The following is a 21,944-nucleotide window of genomic DNA, read 5'->3' as shown; positions in this document are numbered from 1 at the left end:
TTGGACTCAGTTTCACACCAGAGGCCTTGGTGGGTACTCCTGCTGTTCCAAGATCCAATAGTTTGCTAGGAACACATCCAGAGATTTCCTTCCCAACTCAGATCAATTGAGCTGATGGTTGGAATGATTGAGCCTTGAAGAAGTGAATGTACCTCTTTGGAAAAGCCGATGATGACATGCCACCCTCTTCAGCTGGGGAGCCCCCTGAATCACATTGTGGTGTAGGGAACATAATCAGAGATGAAAAAGACCAAGAGCATCAACTGCCTAGAGTTGAGAGCAATTATATCTAGTGCGGCAGGAGTACTACAGAAGTATAGCAGACTCCCATGTGTTGATCCAAATGAACAGCATGACAGTGAAAACTTAATCCGTAAGCAAAGGAGCACCCGCTCAGCAAGCTAGCCAAGTAGCCGTTGGAGTGGGTAGTTCATGTAGAATTGGTCAGGGTGCAACATTTGGTGGAGATTACCAACTCGACAGCAGACTGATTAAGTAACCCATCACTTCAGGAATTAGAGTCAACTCTCAACCCTCAAGTGTTTTGGGTGGAAATAGAAAGGTTCAGTTGCCTGGTGATGGATGTGTTCACCATGCCAGTGAATACCCAAGTGGGAAATCTCTTCTGAAGGTTTCGATCTGCAGGGATAGCAGACACAAAGTGCAGGACTACCCCTGGCCAGAAGGGTTCCTATATGTTCTTTCCTTCTCCTTCCCAGGATGCTGCAGAAAATCAGGGGGGTTGGCAACTGAAGTTACTCTAGTAGCCTCTCACTAGCCCAGTTGGCCATGGTTTCTGGACCTGATCAGCATGATAGTCTAGGGTTCCTGGTGCCTTTCCAGCAAGGGAGATCTTTTTTCCAGGGTCCTTAACCAGGGCTGTCCAATTAAGAGCTTGGAAGCTGAAAGACAGTGGTTGACAGAACTGGGTTACTCAAAGAGAATGAAAACGTTATTGTTGACCAGATGTTACTCCATCAATAGAATCTACAGTGCCATGTCAAAAGCCTCCTGTCATGGTACAAGGACAATGAGTGTATACCCAAACCAAATAGTGATAAGAAAATCCCAGGCTTCCTTGGGACAGGTTTAGACATGGGATTGAGGAGGCAGGTGGAAGATTTGACCAGTGTCTTAGGCTGTGTAGGCAAGGCCACAGTCTCATTTCAGCCCCCACATCAAGAGGCTCTTGAAGGGGTTGGCCCTGCTCGAACCCCCAATGATCCACTATTTCCCCAGCTTGAAACCTCAGTAGGATGCTTACAGCACTGACAGATAGTCTTCCTAGTGCCCATAATATTAGTTGACAGAGTATTTGAGTTGGGGGCGTTATCATTTGATCCATAAATTATGTACCATTCATCCTGATGAGGTAATCCTTCAGCTGGATCATGGGTTCCCAAGGTCAGTTCCTTATGTTTTCATGTTTCAGGTTTTCATGTGCAGAAAGGGTGGGGACAGAGATAGCTTTGGTTTGACCATTTGCCTGATCAGATATCCAATTCCACATACTGCCTGTTTGAGTGTCTTTGTATGGTGTTGGGTCCTCGTATCAAAGGCAAGGTGATCACATCACATTACACCTTTATTATAACTGCTGCACTGGTTACAAGCCCAATTTAATAGGTGCTGGTTGTAATCTTTAAAGCTTGAATGGTTTGGACCCAAATTACTTGAATGACCTGCTTCCATATTAATCTTGCATGTTAAGATTAACAATAGAGATCCTTTTCACTTGCCTGCTACCTGTATTAATGAAATTGTTGGGCATGACGGAGATGGTCTATTTTGTGGTGGCCCCATGGCTTTGGAATTAATTGCTAATCGAACTCCAAAAAGCCTCTTCACTACAACTCTTTATAATAGAAGTCCTATGGGTGTTCTATTTATGCTGGTTAGTTTAGAGCTGGGTGTGTTTTCATAGAAATTGTCTATAAAATAATAATTTGTACTGCTGTTGTATTTTTGTCATGTGAGCCACCTTGACAGAATTCTACTCAGAAAGGTGGCCTATAAATATTATAAAATACTTCCGTTAACAATCTTATAGGGAGTAATGTCGAAAGAAAAAGAAAGGATGATGTTCTGTAGGATAGTATTAGCCAAAATCATACATGCTAAATACTCTAAAAACTCTCAGATGCCTAAATTAAGGGAACAATACATAAAATAATGGGTTTTGGCCTCTTGAATAAAATAATATGGAGGTACGTAATGAATTTTTTAAAAGAGATTGGGGTTATTTTATGTAGTATTGGAATCCAAAACGATATACTGTAGTAGAAAATCTATTCCCATTGTTACAGAGATGAAGAACAATATCCTACTAGGTTCTGTATTTATGCTTGTTGACAGGCAGTCAGGTTGGGCACTGGCCCGAGGGCCCAGTCACTCACAGGGCCCCCTCACCACCAGGTCTTGTCACCTCCTCCTGTCTTCATTGCTGTGGGGTCAGGTTGGTGCCACTATCTCCTCCTATGTGTTTGCCCATCCCTTCAATAGCTTGAGACTCCAGGTGCTCCACCGTGAGCTCTTCTGCAGCAACTACCATCAGAAGCATGTTGGGCCCTGCAAGCTCAGAAGCAGCCTCCATGGTACAGAAAACTTTGCCTCACTGGCCCCAGGGAGGTAAAGTTTCCCATGCCATGGAGGCTGGTTGTGGTGGCTGCAGAAGGGCTCACGGCAGACCACCCGGAGCCTCCAGCCACTGAAAGGATGGACAAGCGCTGAGGAGGTGGTAGCAGTGCTGGCAGCCCCTGCAGCAACCAAGATAGGTGGTGGGAGGAGGTGAGCAGGCCCGGCTCTGATGGTGGTGAGGGGCCCACTGTACCCAAAGGCTCCCAGAAACCTGGAACCAGCCCTGGTAGTGATTCTTTTTGGTTTATTTTTTAATTCATTTTGAGCATCTCTCTGATGAGCAAATGGAGATACTGCACAACATGTCAAACATCTAAACATCAGAAATGAAAATGTAGCACAAAAAGGGTGGGGCAAGGGGCCAAAGGGAGGTTGGGAAGGGGGATGGGGGGAATAAGGGTTCATACTGTTTTATTATAATAATGTAAATATACATTACATAAAAAAGTTAAGTCAAGATAGTGGCCCATTAAGCTCAGTATTGTCTAGGTTGTGGTTAACAGGTTTTCCACTTCTCAGTGAATCATTCAAATGGAAGTAACCCCCATTGACTTCAGGTAAGTGCATGTAGGTCTGTAACCAAACCTTCCTTATGTTGAGCACTTTGGTTTTCATGTACTATAGTGGTTTTGTCTCCATGTCTCCTTTCTTTGTGTGTGTTTTTAAACAGACGTTAAGTGATTTTATCTCTCTTGTATTTCTTAGCTATGAAACTGATGACTGCATTAGTGAATGTGGCATTAAATCTGAGCATTAATATGGATAATACACAACGACAGTATGAAGCAGAACGAAATAAAATAATTGGAAAACGAGCTAATGATAGACTGGAACTCTTGCTACAGAAGAGGAAGGAGGTTAGAGCCTTTGTCGGTTATTTTAATAGTTGGATAAGTGTGGGGAAATAACAGGCTCCTAAAAATAGTTTTGAAAAAGCACTTTACTAAAATTGAAATTCTAATTGATATGTGAAATGTTGGAAATATTTTATTAAATATGTTTTTTAAAATTTTGATTCAAAATCAGTTAGGTACTATATCAGTTGATTGTGAAATTCATCCTTTCAACTTGTAGTCATTGATATAAGTTGGTACATACTGAAAGACTATTGCCCCAGATACAGAAGAAATATAAGGATGACAATGATTGAGGTACAGTGGCTATAGCTTTATTTTAAAAGGTTCTGCAGCATGAATAATGTAAATAGCCAACATGCACAACTCCTAGATGGGCACAAAAGGCATATATTTCTTCTCCAACTCTTTCTGTAATCTGTCTTTCCATTAGTGACCTCATTTTGGCTGAGAGCTGTTGAGTTAAAGTGGCCTCCCCAACATACTTGCATACCATACCCAAGAATGAATGGAGGCCAAGAAAGCATTCCTTTCCAAACAGACTTGCTGTTGCGGTTGGGCCTAGAGAGGCTCCTGAGTCCAGTGCCATTTACTCTCCCTGCATCACTCTAAAAGCAATTTATGATTTGTTATTTATCAATTATTTAAACAAATGAATCTTTCCATATGGGAGGGTGTCCAGTGTTGAATTGTCTCCTTCCATTCTCCCATTTACTAGTCAGCTTGCATAACTCTAGATGACCTCTAGGGGTTTCTGCAGATGATCAGAAAAATGAGTCTTCTGAAAGCCTGGTGGGGTTGCAGTTCACCAATGTGCATAAATTGCGTTGTCTGAAACCTACATATTCTCCAGTCTGTGCACTCTTGTGAACATACCTCCTAGTTTAGTGTTTAATTAGTGTAATTATAAACGTTAAAGCTGACAACCAGCAGTTGGTGTCTGCCAAAGAAGCAGAGTTCAGCTCATGCAACAGAGCTCTTCTCATCCCCTCTTCTCCCCTCCCTCATCTAGAGTATATTTGGGGAGGGTGCAAGGAACAAAGAAGAAGGGGAAGTCCTAATTCATGAGCTAAATTTTGGAAGCATTGCTAATTGTTTCGAGGTAATTTGGAAGTTTTCTACAACAGCTAAGAAGACATTGTATATCTGAGTGCATACTTAAAAATAGTTTTAGGATATTTTGCTCATGTTAGCATTGTATTGTATGGCATGCAGTGATACTCACACACTCAAAGCCTCTGGAATCTTAATATATTTCCCTGGGGAGAAACTGGTTTGTTGTAATCAATCATTTAAACAAGTGAACCTGTCCTGTGTCTGTCTTTAGAATCATGCCAGTTTTATATACATTTGTTGCCTCCTTGTGTCTTTAAAAACAGCAGTTTCTTCATTTGGCACTTGCTGTGTTTTTCAGCTTCAAGAAAATCAGGATGAAATAGAAAATATGATGAATGCAATTTTTAAAGGTGTATTTGTTCATAGATACCGGTGAGTTCAATTGCTGTGTATTATATAAACATTTAAGCTTTACTTGTGAATACATTCTTTATCATATTTTCTTTACGTTTCACCCTCTTCCAGGGATGCAATAGCTGAAATAAGAGCAATCTGTATTGAAGAAATTGGGATTTGGATGAAAATGTATAGTGATGCCTTTCTCAATGACAGCTATTTGAAATACGTGGGATGGACAATGCATGACAAGGTAAGGTGCTGTGTGCCATTTGCCTGTTTTCACTTTTTTGTGGAATTGTTGAGAGAAGAAAACAAAACCAATTAAAATTAGTTACTATTTAATGGCATTGATTTATTGTTAAACAAAATGGAAAAGTATTAAAGTCAACTGAATTATATTTCAAGAGGTCTAGGAATCAAAAGTGCCTTGCACAAGATTTGTGAAGACACTGGACTTTGCAGTGTTTGATTTTATACCTTGGCCAAGGCCTATAGGAATTGTACTTTAAGGCTGCATTGTACTGACCGCTAGTGTGTTTCCAAACTCAATTCAGAGTGCGGGTTACAGTTGGGGCCAAAATGCCTGAAGGACCACCTGTCTCCAAATATCATTGTCTATATGCTAAGATTTTCAACAGGCTGTTTGCTGGGCACTTTGTTAGTAGTGGTGCTGCATCCATAGAATGCTCTTTCTAAGGAAGCTACCACGTGCCTATATAAATGCCATTCTGGTACCAGGTGAAGACCTTTTTTTTTTTTTTTGGCCATATATACAGTGCCATGTTTAGATGATACGGCAAGCCATAAACCATGGCTTACTGTGAATGAGCGTTATGCTAGTGCATGTTGTCAAATAGCTCCTGCTGTGCTTCTTCCCTGGCAGGAGTAGGAGCAACAAACTAGTAGGAACCTTGGTTTATAGTAATGTCTGAATCAGAACTTGTGATTTGTTTCTGTGAAATTAAGGTTCTTTGCTTACCAATTTGTGGCTTGTTTTAGAGAAACAAATGACAAACATTGGTTTGGATGTCATAGAAAGCCAAGGATTGTAGTTTGTTGCTCTTGCTAGCAAAGGAGAGCAGCTGGAGCAGTTTGGCAGCATGCATTTGCATGCTGCTCATTCACAGTAAGCCATGTTTATGGATTATCGTTAGAGTGCAGTCAGTAGCTGTTTGGATCCCAGATGCTATCATAGTGAAGGATTATACTCTTCTTGGGAATATTGTTGATTTGTTCTAGTCAGGAGATGGTTCTTATTTTCCATGGTAATATGACAACAACATCAAACCAAGAACTGTGAAAAACCTGGTGTGTTAAACTCTGATATAGAATAGATGTTGAGCTGTTCAGTCTAATGAATGCAATGTATCATGTTGAAAAATGATATTTTTAAGGTTCCATGTGTGTTTGATGTTTTGTTCTATTTCTTTTTTTTCTTGTTTTTAGCAAGGGGAGGTAAGACTCAAATGTCTTACAGCTTTGCAAGGGCTTTACTATAATAAAGAACTTAATTCCAAATTGGAACTCTTCACCAGTCGATTCAAGGTTAGTATTTTCTTTCTCTTTCTTTTTAAGCTAGCATTCCAGACTTTCAATTTTTAACACTTTCCATTTAACAAACTCTGCTTCTCCTCTCTCTCCACCCCCCAAAATTAGGATAGAATTGTGTCTATGACTCTGGACAAAGAATATGATGTGGCAGTACAAGCAATAAAACTACTTACTCTTGTTTTACAGTAAGTATTTCAGACCAATGTAATATATGTGGAGTTAATTTGTACGTTTTGTTTATGTAATTTTACAAAGCTTTGGACATAGCACATCTCTTTTGCAGTGCTACTTTTCAGAGCTATATTTGGAAGACTTAAAAATGATCAAAATATGTATTGCATAAGATATTATACTTTGTGTTGTACAAGAAAAGTGATGCTGAGAGGTTTCTTCAAGCAGGTTTTCATCTGCAGCCATAAGAGCCAGAAATCCCTCACCCTCCCCACAAAATATATGCTGAGACTCCTGATGTTTTTGTTTTAAGAATTCATGTTCTTGTGGGGCTTTTTCATGTACAGAGCTGGATATATATATTTTCCACAATGATTAACAGGACAGCCTACACTGGCTTAGTGAGGTCATCTGTTCTACTGTGGTAATTTCAAAAGTCCCCTAACTTTAGGTCATTTGTATTTTCTAGTCATGTAAGAATTACTACAGACTCTACTGCTAGTCTACGACCGAATTGAATAAATTCATTCATTCACTACGGACTCTTTCCCTAGATTTCCGAGCAGCTGCAGCTTAGCAAGCACTTAGCAATTAACCTGATTCACCCCTGTCCCCGTGATAACCTTTTATTGTGCATTTCATTGTATGTTTTTAAAAACCTGTCTGAGGGAACTTGGCCTATTTCCCGCATTATACTGCTATTCATCGTCTCAAAATTTCACAGTGGTTCACAAATTTTAAAAAGCAACTAACAAAACTGTCAATAAAAGATTACAACTCTCCCAACATGCACTTTAACTATTAGTTTTTGTTGATTTAACCTTCTTGCTTTGGGAGTATTGCATGGGTTTTTATTATTGGCCCAGTTTGCCCATCACATTAAACCATAGTTAAAAACAAACTGTGGTTTAATATAGTTTGCTGGTGCAGAGGTTCTCACTCTGCTCCTCTCCAGCTCCTGTTGCTGTGCCATCAGGAGACAAGGCAGTGTGGATAGTCATGATGTCTGAATTCAGGCTTGTTTTTCCCCTCTCTCTGTCCATATACCTAATGCCCTCTCCATTGGAGCTCACCTGGCACCACCTCTCTTTCTTCTTAGTGGTAGACAAATACTTTATTGGATCAGGCATTTCAGTATATTTTATGGTGTACCTCTGCGGGGCATTATGGATGTTATTTCTGTACTTTTATTTTATTGTTAGCCACTTTGAGTGGGTGATAACTATAGGGAGGGCTCCTTGGCACTTCAGAGCAGGAGGATTTATGACTGGCTGTTTTAATAACATTTTTTTTAAAAAAAGTATTTTTTTCTTTGTTCTTCCTTAGTATTTTGGGTGCTATTTTTATTTGCTTTTCTAGGAGTAGTGAAGAAGTTCTGACTGCAGAAGACTGTGAAAATGTCTACCACCTGGTTTACTCAGCTCATCGGCCAGTAGCTGTAGCAGCAGGAGAATTTCTTTACAAAAAGTAAGGAAAAAATAACATTTTTGTATTAGTATCACTTCTGAAATGATTCACACTTTCTGTAATTAGACTACTATGTTTTTAAAATCAAGTATCTTCTTGTGATGTAGTAATCAGTTGATCCAGTATAATTGTTCAGACAGAAACTTCCGTGTGTGTGTGCGCGTGCACATGCGCGTGCACACACACACACACCTACCTCAATTTGAGTTGTATTTTCCCAATTCCCAGTAGAAAATCTCAGCAGTGTGCTATGCAGAACTACGTAACAGTCAGCTCCAATGGGTTGGGGTTTGATACATTTAAGGAGTTACAGTTTGCTTCTGGGCCCACTTTTTGACTTTTAAAGCCATATATGTGGAACAACTATAGTAGGGCCCCACTCATACGGCAGGTTACGTTCCAGGCCCCCACTGAAAAGCGAAAACTGTTGGAAAGTGGGGCCCTACTGTATTCTAGCCGCCGGGCTACAGCTGACAGCGATCAGCTGGAGCGCAAGCTCCCCACGCTACAACTGATCACTCCGCTGGCGCCACTGTATTAGTGGAACGCCAAAAAGCGGGGCCCTACTGTATACCTAATGGACCATCTTTCCCTGTATCATCCTGCCTAGACCCTGTGATCATCTGCTGAGGTCTTTTTCTGCATGCCACCTCCAAGGGAGATGCAGAGAGTTGCGATGAGAGAATGGGCCTAGGAAGCACTGTTTGTGTCATTTGGGAGCCAGAAAAATACCTTTTTTTCCAGGCACATTTGGGTAGCGCCAACAGTTTGATATTGCTAAATCTATTTTTAATACGTTTATCTGATTTTTTATCATTGGATTTTTTACTTGGATGTAAATCATTTCACACCTTTTAGTGAGAAGCAATATATAAATGTAATAAACCTGACCTACATCTCGCCCAGTCAGGTGCCCAAGCGATATTTTAACAACCTCCAATTCTTGTTACTTTGGAGGAAAAGATTGTTGCTGTGTTCCATTGTAGCTGTCATGACTCCAGAAAATGGAGCAACTGAACATCCTCCTGGTGGTATTCCATATTTATGGTTCAGTTCACACATTATGCCTAGTAACCCTTATATCACCGATATATATTTCAAAGAATAAGCTTCTTGTCCTTTATAATAGTTGATTGTTACTCTTGAAAACTTCATCTAAACCAGTAGTAAATACATTTGTAGCAGTTTTTGTTTAATCAGCAGAAAATAAATGTTTTTTTCTCACTTGCTTTGAAAGGCTTTTCAGTCGTAGAGATCCCGAAGAAGATGGAATTCTTAAAAGAAGGGGGAGACAAGGTCCAAATGCTAACCTTGTCAAGACATTAGTATTTTTCTTTTTGGAAAGTGAGGTACGTTTATGAGTAACTTGTTCAATTTATAGAAGTATAGTTAAGAGAAATGTTCGTTTTTTAATGCTGCTTTCTTCCTTAAAAGGATACCCAGGTGTTCAAGACTTTCTGCACAGGAAGAAATCTCTCATCCAAGCATATGAATCTGCTTAGAAAAGCAGATAAAAGGGTTGTTCCTTTTTATTGGACAATTTTGATAATTGTACAGTTATATAGATAGAGCCAGTCAGAAGCCTATTCAGAACTTTTGGCTACTTTGATTAATAGAGATTGAGTTCATGAAAAGTGTCAGCTGTTCTATTAATAGTACAGTTATAAGCAACATGGCAAGGAATGTTGAACTCTTCGACTACATTTCCTTTGCTCTTCTGTGCACATGTTTTATGACCTTCCTAATTTCCTCCGTATGTTGCTATTCCCAGTACTGTTTTGCATTAACAGTTTTGATAATAGCACCATGTGGGGAGAACAGTTGTCTGACTTGGGGTTCTTTGAATCCTTTGCTACTGTTAGATCTCTCAAATAAAGAATCATTTGACTTGCAGTCTCAGTTGAAATGCAGAACACATGAGTAAGTAACTTAGTTCAGGGTGCGTAAACATAGCAAAGTTTTATGGTTTGATAGTAGCTGCAAGCAAGTAATGAAACCATTTTCTTGGCACATTGCCCATATTTTTGTTCAATTTAGCCCCCCCTCCAAAATTATAAGCCATAGAAATGAACACTGTTTAGCTCTTTTGCAATATCAACAACACTAGGAATTTTTGTAGTTATTGGTATGTACATTATAACTAGTTTTCCTGAGATAAAATGTTAAATATAGCTGAATCTTTTTTAGTTACATGAGCATGCTGCTTACTTGGTGGACAGCATGTGGGATTGTGCTACTGACCTCTTGAAGGACTGGGAATGTATGAATAGTCTTCTGTTGGAGGAGCCACTCAATGGAGAAGAACGTAAGATTTCACTGTATTTTTCAGCACCAGCCTTTTTAATATGAAGATTTTATAGTCTCTGTTATGGAAGGGGCATTTCTCCACTGAACTTGTGGAAGAGAAAGGGAAGCCCTTTTGTGTACAGCAATCTGGATTCCAGCTACTGTTAGTAATACTCCATATGTCTTGCAGTCTTAACAGCTTGGTCCTATGCATATTTTCTTGGAAATTAGTGCTCTGTTGGATGGGGCTTACTCCAAGTTACAATGCATAGCTCGCAGCCTATGTCTGTTGAATTGATTTTGTTGTCTTCAATTCTGGGTCATCCTAGACATGTTACATGCTTAATAACTCTGGGCCGCCCTGGAATCCTGCTGGGAAGAAGGGTGGGATATTATTCAAATAATAAATAAATAAATAAGCATGCCGTCCAGACAGCTGTAAAGTGGAAAGAATTTATCTTTTTACAGTAGAGGGATAATGTAGTGATGGGGACCAAAATCTACTTTTTTGTGCTGACTCATTTCCAGTATTGGAGCCAGGGGGAAATGCCTACACGCAGCAGAATATAGGCAGGAGGCAAGTTTTGTCCCCTTCCCCACATTATCATTTTAGTGTAAATGTCAGCCCCCTTCCCCACTTCATAGTCAAATCAGCAAGTGTATGTTGAATGAACAAGTAGATATCTGGTTGGTCCTCAATTTTCTGGTATTGGTATTGTGGTTCTAAGGATAATGTTGTCTTGCAGATTTGTCCTGAAACATCTTCTTTGATATTTTCATAAAAACATTTGAAATCATTTTCATGCCAAATCAGTACGTTGAATTAGTAGTTTTTAATTCTGCAGAACATTACCCTTGCTGTTGCATTTATCTTATAATGTAAAACTACCATTTATCTTATTATGTAAAAAATAAGATTATTTTCTTAAACAAACCATTAAAATGCAAATACAGCCTTGATTATAATACAGAAACTTGAAAACATTGTTATTATGTCCAGCGCTGGATTAAAGCTCATAGTTTTACATATTCAATGTGTTTTCTACTTGATCTTGATGTGCTAGTTGTAAGTTTAAAGGTTGAAGCTAAGGTAATAACATAATTCTAGTGGAAAACCCTTATGACTTGTATCTGAAGCTTCGTAAGCAGGTATGCCCTTAAGAAAAATTAGTTGAAATATTTTGTTTTTCCCCAATAATTTCAGCTTTAACAGACAAACAGGAAAGTGCACTAATTGAAATAATGCTGTGTACCATTAGACAAGCAGCTGAATGTCATCCCCCTGTAGGAAGAGGCTCAGGAAAGCGGGTATGGTCTTGATTTTGTTTTTGGAAATTTATATTATGGGCAATAGTGTTGAAGTTCTTTTCATACTTAATTTTAATAAAGCTTTCTGGACAAAGATGATCTGTGTTGGTAGTTGTCCATATATCTGGTTGTGACATGTACAACACAACACTAATACGTATCAAAATATCCTGTAGTTAAAACAAATCTATTGTATCCCAAAAGCCTTTTAACCTTCATTGGATCATTTCAGTGTTAAATCAGAAATAAGACATATACGGATTGGAAGGTGAATTCGTGTTTAATGTACATCAGTGAAGCCATTTTAATTTAGTATAATTTATCCTCCGTGGCACAGAGTGGTAAGCAGCGGTAACGCAGCTGAAGCTCTGCTCACGGCCGGAGTTCGATTCCAACGGAAGGAGGAAGTCAAATCTCCGGTAAAAGGGGTCGAGGTCCACTCAGCCTTCCATCCATCCGTGGTCGGTAAAATGAGTACCCGGCATATGCTTGGTGGTAAAGAAAGGCCGGGGAAGGAACTGGCAATCCCACCCCATATATACTGTCTGCCTAGTAAATGTTGCAAGATGTCACCCTAAGAGTCGGAAACTACTCGCACTGCAAGTGTGGGGACACCTTTACCTTTTTATGCTTAGTCTCAGAGACCACAATGAACCAGTCCAAGGTCGAATACTGAAATCCAGTCCTAGAATTGTAAAACATTTTTGTATCATTAACTAGTCATGGTATTTATTAATTGTTCTGGGCAAGAACTTCATGTAGTATAAAACCAATTGGTATTGAAAACATGATTCTATCCCCATTGCTAAATGTTGGTGGTATATTGTGTGGAGGACTAGGTTAAGAAGTCATTAATAAATGTAAACAATAAATTATAGTTTTAAAAAGTGTTGTTCCTTTTTGCATCTGAATCTGGATATCTCTGAATATTTAGAGATGTGGCATCTGTATCAAATTTCCCACACACAATCGTCCTCAGGTGTGTGTGACCACATGAATTGAGAATCAGCCAATGCTACTCAATGTCTGAGGCACCCCAATGCTTTATTTTCAAGATAGCTTTGCTTGTCAAGATGTAGTTGACACATCTTCCTTCATCTAGGCAAGATGGCTATATATTATCTCGAGGCGCAGCATGTCTCTGAATAGTAGTTGCCGGGGAAGAACAGTTGGCGAGGGCTGTTGCCTTTTTGTCCTGCTTGCAGTCTTCCCATTGGAAAATCTGGTTAGCCACTGTGGGAAACAGGGTGCTGGACTAGATTGGCCTTTGGTCTGATCCAGCAGGCTCTTCTTAGGTTTTCTATGAGTTACATTTTTGTAACTTGTTGAAACAGGTTGCACTAAATGAAGTGTTGGTAATATCACTCCTTTAGTTATAACAATCCTTGCACTTCCCATAATGTAGGTGCTTACAGCAAAGGAGAAAAAAGCACAGTTGGATGACAGGACAAGGATCACAGAACTTTTTGCTGTGGCACTCCCTCAGCTATTAGCAAAAGTGAGTGATTTATTTATTGTCTTTGTTTAGATTATGTAGGAAGCTGCCTATACAGAGTCAGACCATTGGTCCATCTATCTCAGTATTGTTTACACTGACTGGCAGCGGCTCTCCAGTGTTTCAGACATTAGTAACTTTCCCAGCCATACCTGGAGATGCCAGCGATTGAACCTGGGACCTTTTGCATGCAAATCATGTGCTTTACCACTGGGTCACAAGCCCTTCTTGTGCAAATTTCCACTAGTCCCAGGACTTGAAGCAGTATACAGAGTTCTTAAAATCTTTTTTTAAAAAAGATTGCACTTGAAGAGGATAGTTAGTTAATAGTGTTGACATTGTTAATTACTGAATATTTTGTCTCATATTTGGAATTCAAGATTACACAGTTTGGTAGAAAGCTGGGATTAACATTTAAGAAATCCAGATATGACATGCACATTTTAACTCTGTTGGAAAATGTTTGGGCTTTATTTTATTTCTTTATCAATTTACACAGTATTCTGTAGATGCAGAGAAAGTCACCAACTTGTTACAATTGCCACAATATTTTGATTTGGAAATCTACACAACAGGGAGATTAGAAAAGGTAAGCATATTTACAAATAGGGAATGAGAACTGAACAAATCCACCTATACATAAACAACTAATTGTATACTTGGGATTACCCGTATTCCATAGTAGGGGCTATTGGGCTTGGTTATGGGACCGGTGGTTTCAAGAGAATGTGCTAATATCACAGCAGTTAGGTGAAGTAACTACCTTAACATTCTTATGTTAAAGAAATTTCTGTTATATCAAATCAAATATCTGTTTCGCTTTGCTTGTTTGATAATTTTGTTTTTTGTTTCTTGTAGCATTTGGATGCCTTATTGCGACAGATCCGGGATATTGTAGAAAAGCACACAGACATAGATGTTTTGGAAGCTTGCTCTAAAACGTACCATGCACTCTGTAATGAAGAGTTCACAATCTTTAACAGAGTGGACATTGCAAGAAGTCAGCTAATAGATGAACTGGCTGATAAATTCAACAGACTTCTTGAAGATTTTCTGCAAGAGGCATGTATCTTGTTCTGGTCTTTTATATTTCTTGTTTTGTTAGCATTCAAGCTAGCATTCTCATTGTCAAGGGTAGCAAAAAACTTATTGGGTGCAAATATATATATATAAATATGACAACCATGTTAATCTTCGAGGTGAATTCTGCTGCTAAGTGTTAAAAGAGGCAATGGAAGAAGAAAGCAGAACTTAACTTTTATTCAACTCTCATTGCTCCTTGTGAGAGCACCCCCCCCCCCAGCAGTTGCAAACGTTTACTTGGTAAAGTGCTTCATATCTTGCCTGAAATAGAAAGCATTGATATTTTTGTTAGTTTTCTAGGTTTTTTATTTGAACTGCTCTTAATATAAAAACAAAAATATTACTTTGCCATTTCTTGAAAATAGCTGCCTTTATTGCAATAATGCAACTTTTTAACAGGGCGAAGAGCCTGATGAAGATGACGCTTATCAGGTCTTATCAACATTAAAGCGAATAACTGCTTTTCATAAGTAAGTATGGGAACAGCCTATCCACTATTTGCAATTCTTAACTCTTTGTGTTAATGTAAAATTTTAATTAAAAAGCACAAACCATGATCATTTTAGCAGCCATCTGTCTATTTGTTTGTATGTCTATCTGTCTATACACACAGATCAGGCATTTGTCTACTTTCTGGTCAATACATCCAGCTCCTGTTCCACCTCCTGGTCTTTTCCTTTATTAACACCGCCACCACTATGAATTGGAAATATGTGAAGGAGCTATTGATTCTTTAATATATATTGGGGGAGGGGGCAAAAGGGGGGCATTAATGGGAGTGGCCTAGGGAGGAATGAGGTCCTCCTGAGGCTCCCTCTTCTGTGGTGATAGCTTGTCTAAGTCTGTTACAAGGACAGTAATTTGGGTGCTTGCCAAAGGGTAGTTGCAGCTTGTACAGTATTGCAAGGACACACTAATCACTACGTTACTGGGGGGGGGTAGTGCAGTGAAATTGAGCTGTTCATTTTCTTTCTATTTTCAGTGCACATGATCTGTCAAGATGGGATTTGTTTGGTTGTAACTACAAGTTATTAAAAACAGGCATTGAGAATGGAGACATGCCTGAACAGGTTTGTGTGTTCAAAAAAAGGCAATAATAAGAAAAATACATTTAAGAAAACAAGAATTACAGTCCTTTTTTAAAAAATAATAATTTTGTCTTGTATTTTAAACACAGATTGTTATTCATGCACTGCAGTGTACTCACTATGTAATCCTTTGGCAGCTAGCAAAAATTACTGACAGCAGTTCAACAAAGGTAAATCTTGTTCTGATGGCCCTGGCAATTTATAGTTTCATAGAATGAAAACTGTAATTACACTGTGTCACCAACTGAAGCTTCTTTTGTTTCTACTAGAAATGCCTGCCAGTATGATAGGCAGGGGTAAGAGGTGGGTGGGAGGGAGCGAACGACATGTAACCCTCCTGACCTCTGAAGTGTGGGAGTAGGTAGGGGTGGGTTTACTGAGCTGAGGGAGGGAGGTCTCACAATTAAATGAGAGATCTCTGTTCAGTTGCTAACATCTTTCTGTAGTGAGGAGAACAAGAAAAGGGAGGAGTGCATGGTCTGGAAGCCTGCTTCCAACTCGCACTGGGTATCATTCCATGGGCCACATAAGATGCAATTATAATAGGGCATTTTATGGTGTTTCTCTTGTATCTTTTTATAGATCATTTCTTTTTTATGACAAGTTCTTAGTTTATTAGCATACATTACTATTCATCAAGCAAGTACGATTTAAAACATTGCTCACTATGTAACATTGTTATGTTTCAAAGGAGGATCTTCTACGCTTAAAGAAGCAGATGAGGGTATTTTGTCAAATCTGCCAGCACTACCTTACCAATGTAAACACTGCTGTTAAAGAACAGGTTAGTCACAATTTGACTACTAGGTCTTTGTTTTGTCTGTAAGTGCTTATAGAATCATATATTTTTAATCATTTTAAGGAAATCATTTTTCATTTTTCCACTTGTGGTAGATAGCACAACATTTAGGCTGTCCATGTTTTAATCTTAGAAAAGCAGTATCTTTAGAAATCTTTCAGCATGTGGCATAGATGTGGAAAACACAGTTGGATCTAGCCCTGGGCTTGCTAATGCAATGTTCACAGGCACTCCAAAACACGGTGCACCCCCCGCTCCCAAAGCTATCTGTCTCTCTTGACTTTTTTTGGTGTGGGGTAAAAAAAGAAAGCAATTAGTACTGGCTTCCACCCGTCTTCATTTCAGAATGCCTCCACGTCCACATGGGTTTGGATAAAAGACTTACTGGGAACTCCACATACGGTGCCTTTAGTAAGATGGGATAAACATGTACTTAAAAAAGATAAAATACATAAATATACCCTCAGCAGACTCAGTAGACCTCAGAATAAAAGAAGACAAGGCAGGGAGACAGAAAACTGTTTGATAAGTCTAGGTTTTTATTTTACGTTACTGGATGTCAAGGTTATTGGCATGGGAAAAGTAGGGAGAAGAGAAATGGGAAAAGTAATTAGATCCTTACTTTGCAAGTATGGCAGATCATATCCTGGTTGATGATGATAACTGTTTATTGGATTCCTTACACACCTTTCAGCTTGTCGCAGTGTAGGTTACAATAATACAAAAATACAGTGGGAATTGGGTGGGTCCTGAAAAAACAACTCTAGTGTGAAAGATCAAGGTAAAGAGGTGCTTGTTTAGCATACGACAAAAGTGATATAGTGAAGGTGGGGAGGGAATTCCACAGCTTAGAGTAGAGGCTGCCACAGAGAGTGCCCTCTTGCACCCTGCCTTGTCCTGAACTTCTGATGGTAGCTGAACTAACAAGATGTCCCCCTCTGTTGATCTTAACATCCAAGAGGGCTTGTAGGAATGGAGGCAGCCTCTCATATATTTCGGGCCTAAGAGCACCTTGAATTGGGTCTGGAAATGTACTGGCAACCTGTGCAGCTGTTTTAAAACAGGTTGTTTGAGTTCTAAATGGAACCCCAGCCAGTAATTTGGCCACTGCAGTTTTGACAAGTTGACATTTCTGAGTCATCTTCAAGGGCAGCCCCACATACTGTGTGTTTCAGTTATCCAGACTAGAAATTACCAGAGTAATGGAGTAGAGTGACCAAGTGATCTCTGTCCAAAAAGGTGTAGCTAGGAAACCAGTCAAAGCTGGAAAATAGGGACTCATTGCGGCTATCTGAGCCTTCAGTGACAAGGAAATTCTTAGCTTTCAGTGACAAGAACATCCTTAACTTTTGGAGTAAACAGAATTTTTTGGAGGGGGGGGTATTAGCATTCCTCTGATGTCACCAAAACCCAGGGAGGAGCCATATGAGGTAACTTTTATTACAAAAATTGCAGCCAGGTGTACCAACATTGCATGATCTTCTAAAATAGACCTTTTTAAGGAGTTGCATTTTGTATTTGATTTGACTTGTAAATTTTGCTTTTACTCTTAAATATTATTATTAATTACTTTTTTGCAGGCCTTTACTATTTTGTGTGATGTATTAATGATCTTCAGCCGTCAGATTATGTCAGGAGGGCGCGACATGTTGGAGCCATTAGTTTACACTCCTGATTCTTCGTTACAGTCTGAACTGCTGAGCTTTATTCTTGATCATGTCTTCATTGACCAGGATGATGATAACAACAGTGCAGGTATGAGGTTTTGAAACCATCTTCTGATCATTTTGACATCCACAGAGTAAGGTTCTCCCTTTATTTATCTGCTGTGTCAGTGGCTTCTAAAAATAGCATCTATCTTCACAGTAGTCTAGGGTAAGTCAACAGCTGGAGGCCGTAGGACCAAATCCAGGACTTAGCAGAGTTACTACTTCGCTTCTCAACCAGGTTGCCCACCTGGAGGGGTGTGATGTCTGTGGCAGTAGGGCTTGCTGTGAATCTATATAGTTTAATCTAATTTCAAATGCAGGTTTTTGTATGTTTTTATTATATGTATTCATTTTATTTGTAAGCTGCCCTGAGTTCCAGCTTTGGAAAAAGGGCGGGGTAAAAATAAAGGTAATAATAATCTGAGGGGATAAAGCTTGCCCTGTCCCAGCTTCTGTTCCCTCCTCAAAGTGGCCTTCCTGATTCTTTTTCTTTTCATAAGTGAGTATTCATCATGTGAGCTCTCATCTGCCGACTGAATTGGTACAATGTAGACACGGGCTTACCAATGAAATGAGAGCTAGACCCTAGTTTTCTTATCTCATTACAGAATCTAAACAAACTCGATGTCATTTATATAAGTTAAAACTTCCTGGCTTTGTGTGGTGGCTTAAAAAGATGGCTCTAGAATTCTCTGAAATACTAATCTAAGCATAAATACTTGTAAGAAAGTTGGAAAGAAATCCCTTGTGATGGTACAAGAAATGAACTAAGAGAACTGAAACAAACTACCAAACCCAGAAAACTACTCTAATTGACAGTGTAGATAAAGCTTTGATTTCATTTTTAAAGATGGGACTTATTAATACAGTGGAGGGGGAGGGGGGAATCTCTTTAAGTGGTGTTGCAATTTGGTATGAATTTGGACATATTATACCTAGGAAAACAATGGCATAATATGTGTCAGAGTTAAATATTTGCAGTAGCTAGTACAAGCACTTGATTATCACTGCTTTTTTCTGCTATCGTAAGTTATTTTCAACAGCAGTTTTAGCAGCATAGGACAAAAACAGCAAGGGTTTACCTGATAAATAGTGTACAAATTCATATTTCTTAATACTATTCATTCTTTTTCATTTTTTAGATGGACAGCAGGATGATGAAGCTAGTAAGATTGAAGCTTTGCACAAAAGAAGAAATTTACTTGCAGCTTTTTGTAAACTTATTGTATATACTGTGGTGGAAATGAATACTGCTGCAGATATTTTTAAGCAATATATGAAGGTAACCATGATTTCTGATTTTCTGAAAATGTGGGAAATCTTCATTTTAACTGTTTGTCATCAACTAGATTTTTCTCATTGTTTGCATGTAATTATACAATATATTACATTTCTGTGGTATTTGTGGTTGGTGGACCATAAAACAAATTACACATTCAATTCATGTCAATGTGTTTAGGGATCATTATGTTAAAATCAAACTGGTTTCCTCCTCTCTTCCATTGATAGTGTGTGAGTCTTGCCTGGGTCTTGGCACTCTCTTGTTAAATGGTAGTTAAATGAAAATATTTTAAAACCATCTTCAAAAAATATTTCTTTAATTTGCTTCTTACACAAAACTGTTTACTAGCAAGCAAATCCTAACTATTTTGTGTGTGTGTGTTCTCCCTTGGTAGTATTACAATGACTATGGAGATATTATCAAAGAAACAATGAGCAAAACGAGGCAAATAGATAAAATCCAGTGTGCAAAGACTCTGATTCTCAGTTTACAACAGGTAAGTTCATCATCAATTGAAGTACCAAGTCTGGGTGGTTGCTAAAGATAGACCTTATTTAAAAATAAATTAATTAGTGCAACTGAAATTATGGGATCAACTTCACTCATTCCTGAGTCCATCATTATACCCTTGAAGCTCTGTGATGTTTAATGTTTAGGATTCAATATTTAGGGAATGTCTTTGGGAACAAATCGCATTTCAAGTATTTGTGATTTCTTTCACTTAATGTATATGTTAAGTTAAATATGAGACAGTCATTCTGTTAATTTCTGCATGGCTTGGGACCAAAATACCTGGAGGAGCAGTGTTTCTCATATTATCCTGCTTATGCCTTAAGAACCTCAGTAGAGGTGCTTCTCTGAATACCTTTGTTACCAGAGGAACATTGTTTATATACATTAGGAGAGGGCCTTTTCTGCAGTGGCACATCAACTCTGGAATGTCCTTCCCAGAGAGATACAACTGGTTCCAATACTACAGCCCTTTCAGTGCCAGATTAAGATAATCTTAAGGGTTATGTTGCCTCAGTCTGCTTTTAATTCCTATACATTGCCTCTCAGTTTGTACATTACTATAATGTTATTTTATTGTATTTTAACTGTGCTTGAATAGTGTTTCTCTACTTTACACCATCCTGTAGTCCATTGGATGCCTGGTGATTCTGAAATAAATAAATAAGCCCTAGTTTATTAAGACTAATGCCTACATTCAAGTTCTGCAACTTGTATATATTTTAGAACTAGACACTAACAACACATTACAAATGGTTTACTGAAAATAAGATGGTATGCTATATGTAGTATAAGGTATACTCATTGTAAGCTTCGATCAATAGAGTACCACAGACAAGTTTTTTAAATGCACAGTAGACTTCATAGTATTTTTATAAGCAATATTTAATTAACTAACATCCCCTTTTATAAACTTTGCCTGTCTAAAGTGTAAACCAAATTTACTATTTTACGTTGAAAGACTAGCTCTTAAGATTGTTTTGGTTAAGCTGTTGTTTGAAGTCACTTATTTTGTAAGGTTTGGCAAAGTAATGACAGAGAAAATATGCATTAATGTTTTTTGGAACTATTACAGTTAATCCATACAAAAGATTATTAAGACTAAAAATATTTTCTTTGTGCAGCTTTTCAATGAGATGATTCAAGAAAATGGGTATAACTTTGACAGATCATCACCAACTTTCAGTGGCATTAAGGAGTTAGCTCGACGTTTTGCTTTAACATTTGGACTTGATCAGTTGAAAACAAGAGAAGCCATCGCTATGTTACACAAGTAATTGCTACCATTTCCTTTGCTTCAGACAACAGAAATGCACCCAGCATTTTGAATTACTGTTCAGCTTTTTGTGAATTTACTTATGTGATCAATTTCCAGCAGGTGAAAATAAATAGTATAGTTAATTCTCAATTAACATGTGAAAAATAATTTGCTTAGCTTGTGGATTTGCAGCCAATACCTGAAGTTACCATATAATTCTAAAATTTTGAAAGAAGCTCAAAAATAGTACCAGTCTATTTATATGGTAGGCTTACAAGAGACTGGGTATGTTCAAGCCAATCAAGCCTATATGATGGGTGGGTGATCTCAGGCCCAGGGGTCAAATGTGGCCCTTCAGGCCACTCTGTCTGGTCCTCAGGACTTGTCCCAGGCTTCACTACTCACCAGTCCCACTTTATACTCTTCTTGAGTGTTTTTGCCTGGCTGGAATGTGTTCTTGAACTTTGATAATGCCTCTTGCTTGCCTGGATGGAGGATAGAGAGGTTTGTGTGAGGGTGTGTAGAAACAAGCCTACGATGCAAAGGTAACATTCATGTTTATTGCTTTGCCCACTTTTGTCTCTGGCTCTGCCCACCAGTGGCATGTGACCCCTGGAAGGTAGTCCAGACGGGAAAGTGACCATTGGTCTGAAAAAGGTTCCCTACCTCTCCTGTGTGACACATAATGCTTAATTATTTTCCTCTAATTTCAGTAATGACATTACACAGAAGCCTTGAAGGCTTTGTGCATTTTACTCCACCTGCTAAGCAAGAGCTTGCTTGCTTCAGGCTTAGCTGGGCATATAAGAACAGAGTTGGTGGTACTTCTGAAACTTTTTTATATGGAAAGGCTGTAGCTCAGTGGCAGAGCACATGTTTTGCATGAAGACAGTCCCAGCTTCAATCCCTGGCATCACTTTTTTAAAAAATAGTACCCTTGGCAGAACAGGAGTCTCTGCCAGTGAGAGCACACAGCACTGGGCTAGATGGA

General features: G+C 38.8%; 1 protein-coding gene across 6 annotated transcripts in view; it reads left to right on the top strand.

The window, feature by feature from the left end:
• STAG2 (STAG2 cohesin complex component) overlaps nucleotides 1-21,944 on the top strand; it is an 81,424-nt gene that overhangs the window by 43,529 nt on the left and 15,951 nt on the right. For all 6 annotated transcript variants that reach the window (XM_061598550.1, XM_061598551.1, XM_061598552.1 and 3 more), the window contains 20 exons: nucleotides 3,343-3,494; nucleotides 4,906-4,979; nucleotides 5,073-5,196; nucleotides 6,393-6,491; nucleotides 6,603-6,682; nucleotides 8,028-8,135; nucleotides 9,373-9,484; nucleotides 10,323-10,440; nucleotides 11,626-11,729; nucleotides 13,135-13,227; nucleotides 13,724-13,813; nucleotides 14,083-14,286; nucleotides 14,707-14,777; nucleotides 15,290-15,377; nucleotides 15,485-15,565; nucleotides 16,087-16,179; nucleotides 17,775-17,949; nucleotides 19,046-19,185; nucleotides 19,580-19,681; nucleotides 20,820-20,968. In XM_061598550.1, coding sequence (XP_061454534.1) covers nucleotides 3,343-3,494; nucleotides 4,906-4,979; nucleotides 5,073-5,196; nucleotides 6,393-6,491; nucleotides 6,603-6,682; nucleotides 8,028-8,135; nucleotides 9,373-9,484; nucleotides 10,323-10,440; nucleotides 11,626-11,729; nucleotides 13,135-13,227; nucleotides 13,724-13,813; nucleotides 14,083-14,286; nucleotides 14,707-14,777; nucleotides 15,290-15,377; nucleotides 15,485-15,565; nucleotides 16,087-16,179; nucleotides 17,775-17,949; nucleotides 19,046-19,185; nucleotides 19,580-19,681; nucleotides 20,820-20,968 — 2,257 coding nt within the window. The remainder of the gene's footprint in view (nucleotides 1-3,342; nucleotides 3,495-4,905; nucleotides 4,980-5,072; nucleotides 5,197-6,392; nucleotides 6,492-6,602; nucleotides 6,683-8,027; nucleotides 8,136-9,372; nucleotides 9,485-10,322; nucleotides 10,441-11,625; nucleotides 11,730-13,134; nucleotides 13,228-13,723; nucleotides 13,814-14,082; nucleotides 14,287-14,706; nucleotides 14,778-15,289; nucleotides 15,378-15,484; nucleotides 15,566-16,086; nucleotides 16,180-17,774; nucleotides 17,950-19,045; nucleotides 19,186-19,579; nucleotides 19,682-20,819; nucleotides 20,969-21,944) is intronic.

This window comes from Rhineura floridana, chromosome 16, assembly GCF_030035675.1.
Source record: "Rhineura floridana isolate rRhiFlo1 chromosome 16, rRhiFlo1.hap2, whole genome shotgun sequence".
Classification (NCBI taxonomy): Eukaryota; Metazoa; Chordata; class Lepidosauria; order Squamata; family Rhineuridae; genus Rhineura; species Rhineura floridana.
Note: the sequence above shows the minus strand (reverse complement) of the source record. Positions and strands in the feature narration are given on the sequence as shown.